This window comes from Temnothorax curvispinosus, unplaced genomic scaffold, assembly GCF_003070985.1.
Source record: "Temnothorax curvispinosus isolate PA1 unplaced genomic scaffold, ASM307098v1 QBEX01013498.1, whole genome shotgun sequence".
Classification (NCBI taxonomy): Eukaryota; Metazoa; Arthropoda; class Insecta; order Hymenoptera; family Formicidae; genus Temnothorax; species Temnothorax curvispinosus.
In genome coordinates, this window is record NW_020223278.1 from 26,800 (window position 1) to 42,184 (window position 15,385).

General features: G+C 41.8%; 1 protein-coding gene across 5 annotated transcripts; it reads right to left on the reverse strand.

The window, feature by feature from the left end:
- Positions 1 to 10,120: 10,120 nt before the first annotated feature.
- Positions 10,121 to 14,425, reverse strand: LOC112463644. 5 transcript variants are annotated; one of them, XM_025030144.1, is made up of 4 exons: positions 12,727 to 14,425; positions 12,185 to 12,269; positions 11,971 to 12,068; positions 10,699 to 11,891 (listed from the first exon to the last, which is right to left on the reverse strand). In XM_025030144.1, the coding sequence occupies exons 1-4, from the start codon at positions 13,055 to 13,057 to the stop codon at positions 11,845 to 11,847; spliced, it is 561 nt and encodes a 186-aa protein (XP_024885912.1). In that variant the 5' UTR covers positions 13,058 to 14,425; the 3' UTR covers positions 10,699 to 11,844. The 5 variants fall into 5 exon arrangements, 4 of the variants coding, with proteins under 4 accessions (XP_024885910.1, XP_024885909.1, XP_024885911.1 ...); XM_025030142.1 differs by having other exon boundaries at positions 10,121 to 11,891; positions 11,971 to 12,269; XM_025030141.1 differs by having other exon boundaries at positions 10,121 to 11,891; positions 12,185 to 14,425.
- Positions 14,426 to 15,385: the final 960 nt, after the last annotated feature.

Sequence of the window (15,385 nt, forward strand, 5' to 3'; positions counted from 1 at the left end):
ATATATATATATATATATATATATATATATATATATATATATATATAAAAGGGGGAAATGTCACTTTTACTTTTTCGACACTGCAGGCGGCTGGCAGCGTTGCAGTGCAGTGCAGTGCAGTGCAGTGCAGACAGTGCGTTTAGCGCGCTGTCACATCACAGTCATTAACCTAACACGGTAGTGTCTCGCCGGTCTCGCGTCAAGTACGCGCGGAGCAATACCGACCGTGATTACTCTTTACGCGACGCGACGATTAATATTTTTTCTGTCAAGGTAATTGTTTTATTTATTTACATGTAATTATCCTGTTATTATACGACGCGAAGCGAGACCGCACTGTGACTCTTTTACGCGACTAAGTGCATGTGACAGGAATTATAGTAGTTTACGTTTACGTGAGTATTACTTCTGTAGTAACTTATACGAACGATATCATCGTAGTTACTATAAAATCTCCCGTTTATGCGGAGGAATTATCGTATCGTTCGTAAGTTACTACAGAATTAAGTAACGCTCGCGTAAACGTAGTATAGGTTAGATTACCGGTTTCTTATTTTACATAAAACGCGAGATTTACTCATGTATGCAAGTTTAACGCCTATTGAGTTAATATAAAATAATTTTCCTAAATGTAAAAGTAACACGATGTTATATATGCGGTTTGGCGTGAATCAAGATGAGACACGGTAGTGTCTCGTGCCAAGTACACGCGGAGCGAGACCGACCGTGACTCTTTTACGCGACGCGACGGGTTGCGAGTACCCGAGATATTGAGATCTTGATAACGAGTGAACGGATCAAGTTCTAAGTAGGCTTGATCGATAGCTTGGGGTCCAATTAGGGAGGGGTTTCTCTCATAATATTCCTCTACGTGCCCTACGAGCGGAGATATTGCGACGTAAAGTCAAAATGTGAAAAATTTTATTTTAAGATATTTCTCCTAACGCCGACGTCTCAATATTATTATGATTATTGGAGAAATGTCACTTTCACTTTTTCGACGCTAGTGGCGCAGGTATCGCCAGTTTCGATATCGCGCGCGTATTTCGAAATTAGGTCGATAGACTTATCGGTCAGGAGGAAGATTTCTATTTAGGTAAATTAGGTATATATAAAATATATATTGAGTCAATTGCTTCATGTTTATCTGGAGATATTTCGTATTCTTATTACATCGTATTACCACCGCTGCCGGAAAGGAAGGTTCTCTACGCTTGGCAGAAAGTGCCGCTAGGGAATTTTTAAGTCGATTCTTATGAATCAAGCTTGAATTCGATGTCTAGGTATCCCAGGTTGCCGATGACGAGGTACAGATAGTGCGCTTTATAATTTTCGGTGTCCAGGTGTAATCGTACGTTGAATTTGATGTCTAGGTGTCCCAGGTTGCCGATGACAAGGTCCACATAGTGCGCTCCGTAGTTTTGGTGTCTACGTGTATTAATACCTTGAATTCGATGTCCACGTGTCCCGGGTTGCCGATGACGGGATCCAGATAATGCGCTTCATAGTTTTCGGTGTCCAGGTGTAATCGTACGTTGAATTCGATGTCTAGGTATCCCAGGTTGCCGATGACGAGGTCCACATAGTGCGCTTTGTAGTTTTCGGTGTCCAGGTGTAATAATACGTTGAATGCGATGTCTAGGTGTCCCAGGTTGCCGATGACGATGTCTAGATAGTGAGCTCCGTGGTTTTCGGTGTCTACGTGTATCAATACCTTGAATTCAATGTCTAGGTGTCCCAGGTTGCCGATGACGAGGTCCACATATATATATCGCGACAATAGCCGAGGTGATCGAAGAAGTTGTTGTGTATAATGTCCTGATTCAACGGCCCCTGTCCCTGGTTGAGAGTGTTAATAATGACATTAATATTTCTTACACTGTCAAGCCAAATTGGCTCTTCGTTCAGCTTCCGATTCATTTATCATTTCTCCTTTTACAAAATTTGGAAAACAGCTTGATGTATTGGTTGGTATAACAATGAATTGCTGCCAGTTCCAGATGTATTGAACAGTAAGTGATATAATCTTAACACGTTGAACAAAAAAGAAATCAGGATATTCTGATTATACAATACATTTTTACTTTGTAGAGGATGATTACGTGGCTGTAAAAATAAAGAATTTTACTTTATATCCCCCAAGGGGCCTTAAAGGGCGTTTTGAAGGGACGTACCCAATCCTAACCTCCAATTCAACCACTACCTTACTGTTTTCTCCTTTGGACCAACGGTTTAACGTCTCTTCCAAAAGACAGAGCCCAGTTTTCTCCGCATCTTGTACGGAGAAGCGAGGTTTTTTCGGAAAAAAAACTTTTCCATAATTCATGGCTCTAGTGTACTCGAACCTGGTTCCTCAGATTACGAGTCTGGCGCTTTACCACTAGACCACACCGCCGCCCTGATTACGTAGCTGTATATTGGAGCGACAAATGGATTAGAGGATGCATTGAACGTGCAGATCCATCGGGAGAGAGAAGCGTAATACGATTACTCGATCACGGTGGTTACTGGCAGTTTAGTAATTCGTAATTTAAGCCATTGATATATATAATTATTTGAGCCTACCCTTCCAAGCCATCAAAATCTTTTTAGCAAATATTCAGCTGTTGTGCCGTACCTTGGATCGCAGGATCGGCACGGGGTTCTTTAGGATCCGCCGGGAGGAGGGAGAAAGACGTTGCCAGACTTTTGTTAAAATAGCGTTTAATAAACTTGACTGTACACTGATACAGATATGTTCTTATTTCACTGCCCTGACTTGCGGGCGTTCACAGTAGAGTAGATTACGTTCGGTCGTGCGCGATATAGCCTTTCGGTCTAGGCTGCCCGCCGCTTCTCGGAAGGGCGGGCTTTTATCACTTGCGCATTAGCTTTCGCGATGCTGACTTAGCTGTCAGCGCTTTTGCTTCCGGGTGAGTGCTTTGGAAGCCACTTGCAAAACCCGGAATGCCACCTCAGGTGAGTTTGGCAAGATCCGGAAGTAACGCTGACAGCTAGGTGTCGCAATTAGGGAGCGGTGACTTTCGCCACACAACATCCCTCCCCCCGTGGAAAAAGAAAACTGAGGCATGAAGTTTTCGTTATTGCTTTCTTTCTTTATGGAAGTTACATCATATTACTGCTTATTTTTCTAGTTGTTTGCGGAAGTTGCGTGGCGTGTTTTTCCTTGTTCTTTTCTTTATTTACACATGATTGTCACCACAATTCCTTTTATAATGACAACTATGGACACGGAGCCCACGGGATATATTACATATATTATCGTACACCGGAAGGGGTGTTCTGCGTACAATTTCGTAGTTGGGATACGTTAGGATTATCATAATATGCATTTATTTTCACATAGTTTTGAATGGTGTTCCAATTGTCAATTTGTATTTTAAAAGGGAAATGTGATCCTTGGGATAGGTTGGCCGTTGCTTCTTTTAATTCCGCTACAATATTTTCGATCGGGAGTAGTCGTACGATTATAATATAATTCTTAGAGTAAGTAAAGTATGCTAGGATGTCTTCTACGTCGCTTATTAACTTGATTGTGATCGCGGTTATCGCTAGCAAATGTTCGTCTATCTCTTCGCGGCGCGCTAGTTTCGACGCCCGTTGCTGCACTCGTTTTGTGACAGTTGTGTCGTTTGTCGTTGTGTCGTTTGTCGCGAGTGACGTCTTGGTAAATGCTATTTTTAATGAACGTGTCCTTGTTACTACTCTTTTTGTCGAATGGTTGTTTTGCCTTGCCCAATTTTCTGCTGGCGTAATGTTCGGTCGAATTTCGCCTACCGGCCCCTGAGAACGTACGGCTCCGGTGACGAAATCTGATGCGTCCGTCGCCGCGTTCACTTGCTCGGTCTGTAATCGCTCGCGTAATCTTTTGCGTCGCGTTGAAATAGATTCGCGTTTTTCGGTCACGTGTAACGTGAGTATGTCAGTCGTGTCGCTTACCGACTTCTTTTTTAGAGTTACGCGCGTGGTGGGTGCCTCTACTAATTTTTTCACGCCGTTTGACATGCTTATCGTGCATTCAAAATATGTCGGCTCCACCAAACAGTGTCCGACGAATACTCTTGGTGTAGGTTCTTTTGTGATGCCTACTCTGCTGCGGGGTGGTGAGTTTTCCTTCTTATATGGTCGGAGTTTAAATGTAATTCTTCCGATGTGTACCTGCTTTGTGGCGTGTGAGATAACGGCTTTGCGCTTTGTGAGGAAATCATTCTCCAGTATTCCCTCATAATCGATCGGGAAATCATCCTCTACTACGTACATAGTATGGCGTATTTTCTGGCTTCCCAGATTTACGGTTGCTTTTATCTTTCCGAGAGTGTGGATCTTGTGTCCCGTCACTCCAGTCAATGTTAGGCGTTTTTCTCGTACCATAATACCGCCTTTTAAATTTCATACTTTGATTAGCGTTAGGATCGCTCCTGAGTCTAATAAGAAAGTCTTGCCTTTCTTGGCCTCTTGAATCGGCAGTGTTATCAGGTTTAAGGTATGTATGTTACGTTTCCCCGTTATCTGCGACACTTGATACTTCTCGGCGGCTTGTGCCTTATTCTTCTTTGGTCTCTCGTCTTCTTCGCTGCCGCTACTGGAGGAAGATTCATCGCTTGTTTCTCGCGATTTTTTTTCTTTACCTTTAAATCATTTACTGGCGCCTTTTTGGGGGCGTCCGTTTTCAATCGGCTTGATCGTTCCGTGTTGGGTCGTCCGTTCAGCGACCAACACTCTTCTCGCTTATGCCCGGTCCTTTTGCAATAGGTGCACTCGAGCGTATTTATTCCGCCGGGCTTGTCCGGTTTCGGCAACGAAAATCTATTCGCATGTCGGCTCGTACGGCAATCTCGTCCGTAATGGCCTGTTTCTCCACATTTGTGGCACTGTATCGCCTTGTTCCCCGGATATCGCGCGTTTTCCGTGCTAAGCTTATTTCTGTTTGTCGTCTGTCCGTTCCGCGGGGAAGGGCCTCTAACTTTTTCCTCGGCGGTGGCGCCGGTTATTGCCTCCTGTAGGTTTTGATATCGTTGTGCTCGGACCAGCATCTTGATATCGTCGTGCAGCCCGATTTGAAAATTCTGCAGGGCTTGAGTCTTAATGCTGTCAAGAATCGCTTTTTGCTGTTCTCGCGAATGCCCTTGGCCTTCCTCCATGACCTCGTACAGTTCTCTCGCTAATTTTTCGACTCAACGCCCGAATTCCTGCGCGCTTTCTCCCGCCTTTTGTTTAAGGGAGTTGAATTCTAGCTACAGATGGGTCATGCCGCGCTTTCCGAGATATTCCGTTTTGAGTTCGCGTTTTAACTGCTCGAAATCGCGAATGTCGCGCGTGTCGAAGTCGGTCATGGCTTTGCCTTTGAATTTAGTGCACAGTATTGCTTCTAAGAGCATGGTTTCATCTGCGGGCTGTATATTCTTCATGGCGTACGTGCTTGCACTTATAAATTCGCGGACGCGCTCTCTAGATTCTCCGTTCATTTCGGGAATCATGTTACGGGCTTTCTTTAGGCTAAGGAATCCGATGTGGTGCCCTGGCTGACTACGGACGTCGTTTTGCGTCCGCCCGTAGGTCACGTCCAGCGGGCCCTGGCTGCGTACGCGTCGCTCTCGCGCGTCAGAGTGATCGTAAGTGGCGGATTCTAGTCGACTCACGCGTTTCTGCATCTCGCGGATAGCGCGCAGGACTTCTACAGAGCGCTCGAACTCTGCGGTCTCTGTGCCGTCCATGCGTTCCTGCATGTCGCGCATCATGCGTAGTACGTCGTTGAGCACGGAGCTTATTGCTCCTGGGCTTACTTGCGTCGGCTCGGGGGCTCGACTTTGGTTGGCTTCGGACGGTTGCCCATTTTCCGCGGGCTGAGCCGCTCTATTTTGGCGCTAATTTGCGCAGGGGATATGTCTTCACGCGGTGCAATGGTCGCGGCAGCTCGTTGCTGGCTCATTTTGTCGCCCCAGGGGGTATAATCCTCTTCCGCGGGGTCGAATATATCGCTTTCGTATGATGTCAGGGAGAATTCTCCTCTCCCTGCGTTCTCGCTCTGAGTATCGGCCGAGGTGTCCGATCGTACGTCACCGTCGGTCGGAGGCAATCTGTGTGCGTTACTGTTTTCGTCACCGCTTTGGTTCGCTGTATTATCTCGCGGGTTTTCGTTCGCGTTACAGAGACTTGCATCTAGAAATTCGAATTCGCGTTCTACAATGACGTTGGGATGTAACTCGAGCACTGGCGTGCTATCGTCGTCGGCGAGTTGCGCGTCTAAGTTTTGTCGTACGCGGTCTAAAGAATCGTGGTCTGTACGTCGTGCGGCGCAAAAACGGTTACGGATGCTATTTTCTATTGCTTGCTGCGCGCGCTCGCTCAACACGAAGGACGCGTTGCTGATAGGGGGATGCCGGGGTAAGTCGTCCGACATCTATCGGCGCTCACGCTTGTATACCTTGTAATCGCGAAATTTCTTTCGGCGTTCGCGGTTGTATTTCCTGTGAACGCGAAATTAATTCTCGGCGTTCGATCGCGGGGGACGCTTGCTATTTCTATGCTCGGCGCGTGCCGTGGTCGGCTTACAGTGTTTCGGACTTAAAGTACCGCCGCGCAGCGCATGGTGTCCGCTTTCTGCAATGCTGTGTCGGAGTCCTGCAGGGCCGCTCCGCTGCTTTGGGTCGTCTCTGCTCCGCTGTGTCCCTGCTGCGCTGCTTCGCTGGCTCAGTGCGTCCCTGTGGCGCTGCCTCGGGCTGGCGAGTCCGTGCGGTAGGTCGAGGCCTCTCCGGTGTCGCTGATACGGGGCACTCGGCGGCTGCTTAGCTGTCAGCGCTTTTGCTTCCGGGTGAGTGCCCTGGAAGCCACTTGCAAAACCCTGAATGCCACCTCAGGTGAGTTTGGCAAGATCCAGAAGTAACGCTGACAGCTAGGTGTCGCAATTAGGGAGCGGTGACTTTCGCCACACAACACAGTCAAAGAACGGTAACTATACATTGACGTTATATGTACTATTATTCCAGATTATACTTCTCTATTCAAAATTATTTATCTTTAGATATGTAATTATACTTTGATGTTACTCCTTTGCAGGTAAATGGTCGACAGAAGCTTACAATGTGGTACAAAATTGTTCCTCAAAGGGAGTTGCTGCTCAAGCTCAAGATTGAAGGTCGCATTCAAACTAATATTTATGCAAATATTTATTTTATGATACAAAATTATGAGATAAGTAGTTATTATTATCCAATCTTTAAAAATCTCTTTGAAGATGCGCAAATTAATTGAAATTAATTAATTTTGTTTAAGCTAATTTTTCTTACTGAAGAACTGGTAACGAACGGACATGCTGAACAAGTAGCATGGGACAAAATGAAGCCAGAAACACTTGAATCCATCTGTACATAAGACTTATCAAGAAACTCTACAATATTCACGCATAATCCGCGATTTTTAGTCAGTATAGACTAGAGTTTAATACAATCGCCATTGATAATCCCCTTTAATCGTGTCAAAATTGGTTATTTCGCTTTTTGACTTTGTCACTTTACTCACGTTGTAAAATAGTTTTCCGATTGTGTAAAATATTTATATTTAGAAAGAAAGAAATTTATAAAGATTGCTATATTGATCGTAGAGTAGAGAAAACAATAACTTAACATTTTACAAAGTAGTGTCAAATTTAAACTAGAACATTTGTATCGAATTACTCAGACGAATTAGGAAATTTGTTTCTACGTGACTAATATCTATTTCTGATTGGGGACGATTTGAGAACTCAAATTAAACTAAATTTAAATGTGAAAAGAAATTAAAACAATTTAATTTCTTTTCACATTTAAATTTAGGTCACCGTAGATTAAACTTGTTACTTTAGAAGTTATTGTTAAATGGCGAATTTTATTTAACATCTCGTGTTATCTTTTTAAATTATTTAAAGATTGCTAATTCATTTAAAGATTCGTCTTTTGAACATTATTTTTCGGTAACTTGTATTCCGCATTTTACTGTCGTGGCATAAAGGTATTTTATGTTTCAAAAAATGAAGGCTAAGCTTTCGAATTAATCCAGATGTACGCATATATACTATATATACTGATTAATAAGTAATTTATCTGAGACTATTTATTTATTATTGAAAAAATTAATAATTATTTTTCACTAATTATTAATTTTCAAATAAATGGACTTGGTTAGTGGAGCGAGTGTGTTGTGCATGCGTGTGAGAGTTGCAAGTAAATTAGGCGAGAGTTTAGAGGGAAATAGGAGTCGAGGTAGGCGTTAAACCGATAGAAAGGTAGGAAGAAGAACTTAAATTTAGGATAAGATAATAGATGCAGCAAGGAAATATTAATTAGTGAAGGAAAAGAGCGCTAAATATTTTAGAGAAAGGGAGAGGTTAGGTGAGAGAAGGCGGGAAAAAATCGCTGTGCGTTCCAAAAGGGAGAGAGATTTTCGTCACGCATAGAGTAGGTAGCGACACTAGACACTAGACGGAACAGTCTAGGCATAGAGGTAGCGGTTAAGGAGATTGGCTGGAAGGAGAGCGTGCACGAGGGACGTACAGGATGGAGGGAGAGACAGGCGAGAGTGAGAAGGCAGCAATAAAGAATAAAGATGAGAATCCGGCTACAGTGTCGGATAGTTCAAGCAGTGAGAAAACGGGTAAAGAAATTTTTGCCACACCAAAAGAAGAAAAAAGAGGAAAGAGAAGACTTAGAAAGAAGGAATTAAGAATGAGAGAAAGATCGAGCTCGCTCAGCATACTGGATTTTATGACAAGTGATAACAGTACGGCATGCGAGTTAGCGAAAGTTAAGAGGAAAAGAGAGGAAAACGAACAACGTACGATGGAAATTTTAAAGAGAGATAACAAGACAGTGAGAACGCCACCAGGTATGGACAAAGCGAAGGATGGAGTCGGTGCTGTAAGTAAGAAGAGAGAAAAGGAAGGAACAAAGTTCTGTCAGCAACAAAGAAGGATGAAGAGGACGGTTCGCTATTAGCAGTCTTGAGAGAGATTAGAAACGAAATGAGGGACCTGAGGGACGAAATGAGAGAGATGAGAGAGAGGATGAACGTCTTAGAAGAAAGTCGGAGAAAAAAAGAAGAAAAGGTAGAGGAAAGGATGGATAAGTTAGAAGAGAGGCTATCGAAGATCGAACGAAGGAGTGAAAACACAACGGATGAGGCGACCGGCGGCAAAATGGAGGAGATTGTGGGAAAGGTGGCGGAGATGGTTAGGAAGAGAGAAAGAAATATGAAGGAAAGGAAAGAAAAGAAAAATAATTTAGTGAACAGAGGACTACATAAAAAAGAAAATAAGAACTTAATAGACACAGCGGAGACGTTTCTTGAGAGAAAGTTTGGTGCAAAAGCGGGAGTGAAGAAGATGCGGTCAACAGGCAGAGTAGGAAGAGAGATAATAATAGTCGAAATGGACTGCTGGGAAGCGAAGGATAACATCATGAAGGAGAAGAAGAAGCTGGGAAGTAAGAAAATTTTCATTGATTACGACTTGACTTTTGAGGACAGAGAAGTGCAAAGACGGATAAAAGAAAGGGCATGGAAAGAGAAAACAGAAGGAAAATGGATGAAAATAGGTTTTAGGAAGCTAAAGATACAAGGTAGAAAGTATATATGGAGCGAGGAAGAAAATAAGCTAATAGAAAAGGAAAATTTCCAGAGGACTGCTAAGTTAGGAGAAGAGTATCAGTAAGTCGTGGCATTCAAGAGGACAATAGGCAAACAACACGAATGGAGGACGAAAAAGTGAAGCAGATAAAGAAAGAAAATGGGCGAAAGATAATTTTTTGGAATGTAGCAGGTATAGAGAGGCAGGACAAAGATTGTTGGAATTACATATTAGGTTTCGATTTTATAGGGTTATGTGAAACATGGTTAGAGAAAAAGGGATGGAATAGAATTAAGGGTAGATTGCCAGAAACGCACATCTGGAAAAACAATAACGCTGTAAGGAAAAAAAGGAAGGGTAGGGCGAAGGGAGGTTTACTAATAGGTATTAGAAAAGGCTGGATGGCGGAAGTGGAGAATTATAAAAGTATAATGATTACAGAAAGAATTGCGTGAACGAGAATAGTAAAAGAGGAAAAAGGGCTAAATATTTTTACAGTATATAATGTAGGAGCAAAAAAAGATGTTGAAGAGATAATGGCAAAAATAACAGAGCAATGCGAAGGATGCGAAGGAGAAGATATTATTATAGGAGGTGATTTTAATATTAGAATAGGAAACTTAGGAGGTTGTAGGGAGGAGGAGTATGACTTTGAAAAGGAGAGTAAAGATAAAGGATTTCCGATTTTCTGTCAGTGGACTGCCATTTATTCCAAGTAACGTTATTCCTGGCCTTCTTAAATATACGGATAGTCCTCCAGACATATCCAGGGTCCGTAAATCTGTTTATTCCCTGGCAAAATTCCTTGAAATTTTCTTTCTTCTTCTCGTTGAGAGTCTTTTTAGCCAACGCACGGCACCTTTTGTATTCAACCCAGGAGTGAACGGATTTATGTTTCCTAAAAGCAGAAAGAGCAGATTTCTTATTCCCGATCACCTCATCGCATTTCGCATCCCACCATCTATGGGATCTCTTGTTTTTATTTGGCTCCTTATTTTCCATGGTTATTGTTTTTCTTCCTGAAGCTCTGGCAATACCATTCTTGAGAATTTCTATAAATGCCTTATAGTAAAAATCAATATTAGAATCAAGAATAACCGCATTCGTTACCAAAAATGTTTCAAAGTCCTTAGAGATTAATTCACGATATCGCTCCCAGTCCGTTCTTTTGGTGGAAAGCCGATTAGTTAGTTTTCTATAAATTTGTGTCTGTCGATCAATTCGAAAAATCAATGGAAAATGATCGCTTCCCCAATTATCATCCTCCTGACTGCACTCCATCACATCAATCAAGCTCACAGAGCCAAACAAGAGATCCAGGTTGGAGTCACGCTGACCACTGTAGCCTAGTCGTGATTTCGTGTCCACGTTCATACACAGTAAATCATTTTCGTTCATAATATCCAACAGAGTGTCCCCACTCTCATTGGTTGAATCACAATTCCAGAGAGTATTATGCGCGTTGAAATCTCCAAGAATAATAACATCCTCTCCAATACCCCGCAAAGAGTTGAACACTGCCCGAAAATCCTGTCTAGCAATAGCCTTTCTCGGGTGTCTGTAAACAGCTACCAAATTAAAGTTATGATTCAAATTCTTTGTTTTAATATAGACTATATCATACCCAATCGGAGGAGCCACGATGGGGACAACATCAAAATCCATATGTGAACGAATTGAGATTGAGACTCCACCGCTACCCAAGAGGTTATCACTATTCAGAGTTCTGAATCCAGGGAAATAGACCTGACTGCGTTCCGAACATTTTGTTTCCGTAAGGACCACTATATCGTAGTCCATGACTCTCTTAGATAACTCCTGCTTACGGCCTCTGAAACCCTGGCAATTCCATAACAATAAACTGAATTATTCCGTCAAATGGGAAAACGAAGTTTCCCCCTCGTTGTTCAACTGAGTTTCATATTCCATCTCGACAGTCTCTCTGAGTCGCTGAGAACTCCCTTCTAATAGTCCACGTACATCCATTCGCTTGAGTGCCTCAATCAAAAGGCTTTTCACCTGTGGACAACTTTGTAACAATAAAAGGATTCTCTCGACAATATCTCTGGCATTCGAAATCCCCGCAGAAAACATCATGCCTTTCCTCCCCTCGTAGGAGGAAGCATCCTTGCTATCACTTTCCACAGTTGCACCGCTGCGACAAGCCCCCAGCGCCAAGCCTCTCCTGTTCTGGTTAATTTCCTCTTCTCGAAGGTTAAATTGTTTATAAAAAGAGCGGGAGGGAGCTATCCTCCTATTGTCCTTCTGAGTCTCATCACGGGGATGTTTATCCCTGTAGTCATTTTTTGATTTAGAATATTCTACCTCGTTCCGGGAATTAGATTTAGTTTTTGCGGAGTACATCATGCCACCTCTGGGCTCCGGTAGAGTGGGCCACGCCCCCGGATTCACGTATCTATCTTGGCTGGACAACACTGAAGCGTCACCGCCTTCAACAATTTTTCGTGCTCTGTAAAATGAGATATTATTTTGCGCTTTCACAACATTGATTTTTTTATTTTTATCAAAAATAGGACATCCTCTAAACGTGGATCTATGAGGACCATCGCAATTACAACACCTCACCGATTTAGAGCATTGACCGTGGGCCTTGTCACCACATATAATACATTTCGTCTCGCTCTTACATGCGTTCTTTGTGTGTCCGTATCTAAAACAGTTATAACACTGTCTAACCTGCGTGATATAAGGTCGTACTCTCAAGTCAACCATATTATTAAATATTTTAAGGTCTCTCAATTTGTTATCTCTAAAAGTAATAATAATGTTATCTGTTTCTACAAGAGAGGCAGTCCTATTTGTAGCGTCCCACTTACGTCTATACATACGTTCCAAACTAACTATATTTGTCTTATCGCTAATAGCTGCCCACAGATCAGGGATCGCAGAAGGCCAATCCATTATAACACCTTTACAAAAAAATTGGTGTTTTTCTATATTAGCAGTTAACTTTTTAGTCTTAAGTCTCTCTATTTGTTCTAGCGCAAAATTAGCCGATGATCCCTTTTCAAATTCTGCTTCAGCCGCAAAGTGATTTAACATAACGACATTGATTGGACGGATCTTTAATTCAGATAGGATCATCCATATTTTAATATGATTCCTACTTTTTCTCGTTAATGTTTGCTCTGGGGGGAGCCGGAGGGACAATGATACCTTACCCTCCTGATCGTCGGGGAATCTATTTAGATTGCTCTCTACTTCGCCCATGGGTGCTGTGCTCTCAATCAATTTCGATCCGCATACCCTGTATATCTCTCTTTCCACCGTAGCCTGCGTGTTGCGCATCTCCATATCACGTGTAATAACAGGCGGCACCTGTGAGTTGAGCATGCCTGGATCACGTGCGTCATCAGCCGGTACTGCGTGGGCACCTGTAAACGCATCTGAATTCGCGGAAGCTTGATTAACTAAAAGATCGCTATGCACATTGCACATTGCTATTGCACATTTCCTTTTTATTTTTCTTTACGTCTTCCGGATTATTTGCATCTCCCGTTTTTCGCCTCTTCGCACCACTACGGTCCCCATGCCGCACTACAGTCCATGCTTCTTTCTCTTTCGGTCTCTCGGTATTAATTTCCTCGATGATTTTGTCAAAGTCCTTCTCCGACAAGCCAGTCTTGACGCGATTATTGATCAATTGATCTGAATCTGTGGCCTGATACCCAATATCCTCTCTCACTTCATCCGAGACCTCCATCTCCAATCGTCTCTTAAACAGCGGGAAGAAAGAAAAAAAAAGGTATACCGCTCCCCCTCCGAGGGGGGAGCCCACAAAAATTCTTTATTCCCTCCCAAAAATTCCAGCCCAAAGAACACCGAAAATATGACCTCAAGATTGCATCGACCGATTATATCCCTCTACGCAACTAAGTATATTCCAAACTAGGTTAAGTGCCGATTCGCGCTAACACGTCCGTCTCGTTAGGCCGCTCAAACGGAACTCTCCACTTCAAAAATAATACAAGGTTAGGTTAGGTTTATTCCCTTGACAGTTAATAAACCGCCATAAAATAAATGTAATACGAAGCTAGTCATGCGCCTGCGCATAAAATCCTGCATTGTATTACATTCGTTTTATGGCTGTTTATTAACTGTTAAAGGAAAGGGATAGACTTTGGACTATTTTTGAAGTGTGCTAAAGTGATCTAAAATGTTATTTTATGCAAATAACTTTTTATTTGGAAATGGCACGCACGAATTTCAGCGTGCTATTTCTCTGATGTCACAATCTCATAAGATGTTGGAAAGAGCTCAGGATCCTTAATCAACGCCTACCTTTGCTTTCTGACAAATGAGATATTGCAATAAATCTAGCTAATAAAAAAAGTTATTACTGCTAAATGGTGTATAAGTTTTAAACCCCTGGTCGGCCCCTGGAAAAAATTCTGTGGACGCCCTTGATATACTTTATGACTTTTTTTGTTACATGATTGTGAAATTGATGAAATAACATGACAACAAAATAGATTAGAAGATATTATTGAAACAAATGTTATTTTGGTTTTTCCCTCATTTAACCCTAGACAGACTCACTGGGGTGTACGGGACCCCACGCGAAATTCAAATTGAGCCCCTGTCTTAGAAAGGTTAGTTTTCATACCGAGACCCTAACCATAATTCAGTTTAGTCATCCGGCAATCGACCTCTGTGATTCAACGAGTGCGTTAGATCCGTGCAGCAGCTATGACCGAAAAAGAAAATCGTTTGGGGTATCGTACACCCCAGTGAGTCATTTACGCTCGACATTTACCACAGTAAAGTATATTTCAGATTTTTTGTAAAAATCGGTAACGAAAAATTATATACTTTATAGCACTCCCCGGAAAATTCTACCCCTGTTTCATATATAATTGTTTAAGATTCGGTCAATTATTTCATTTTTGCTGTTCTTGCACAGCAACTGATTAAAACTTTGTAAAGTTTTTGTGGAGTTAATTTTATTGTTTCCATATACTTTTATAACTTTTAACTACCTGTCAAATAAATAATAATCGACAGAATCTGTTTTACTTTCCATTTCTTGCGATTTTTCCCATCCGACAGTTTTTCGTCATTTCTTCTACTTCAGATGTTCAAAGAAATATGTTTTTTTTAAGAAACGAAAAAATCGCTTACATGCCCTTGAAGGTTGTCTATTCGTCTTTCAAAATCCGTTGGAAATTTTAGAATCGGTGAATTTTATGAAAAACTACAGCATTTTTTATAAAAATAGTCATTTCAGTCCAATTTTTGGTTCTTTTTCTTGTTTTTTGAAATTTTTTTACTGGTTTTTTTTTACTATCGCAAATTGATGACTACTATCATCTTCCTTATTAAGCAACAAACAAAATTATCTATTATAAAGTTTTCTAAGAACATTCTGGAAATATTATACACGCGGTACAAATTTGGGGTTATTAACACCCCAGTGAGTCATTCACGTATGAGAAAAATAAGTGAGTCTGTCTAGGGTTAAAAAAGGCGAAATGTTACATATAACGTCTGCTAAAATGATGATAAAAATAATAAAATAACGGAATATAATGTATTTTAACAATGTAATGTACACGGCCTATGCGGACAAGTATGAGATAATCGATCTGATCATATCCTTTGGTACAACAGCCTTTACAACTGCTTCCTTTTACGTCATCCAATTTTTCCAGTTTTATTTGTTGAATGTGGTAGGTAGCGGACTAGAAATACAAAATGTGAAAACGCATTAATGCTGAGAATTATTTCGCTCTTTCTATAGCTTTCTCCTGTATGTCTTTCAAATTT

Excerpts from the sequence above, each read along its gene's own strand:
- LOC112463644 (XM_025030142.1), bottom strand. The coding sequence starts at position 11,398 with ATGGACTACGATATAGTGGTCCTTACGGAAACAAAATGTTCGGAACGC.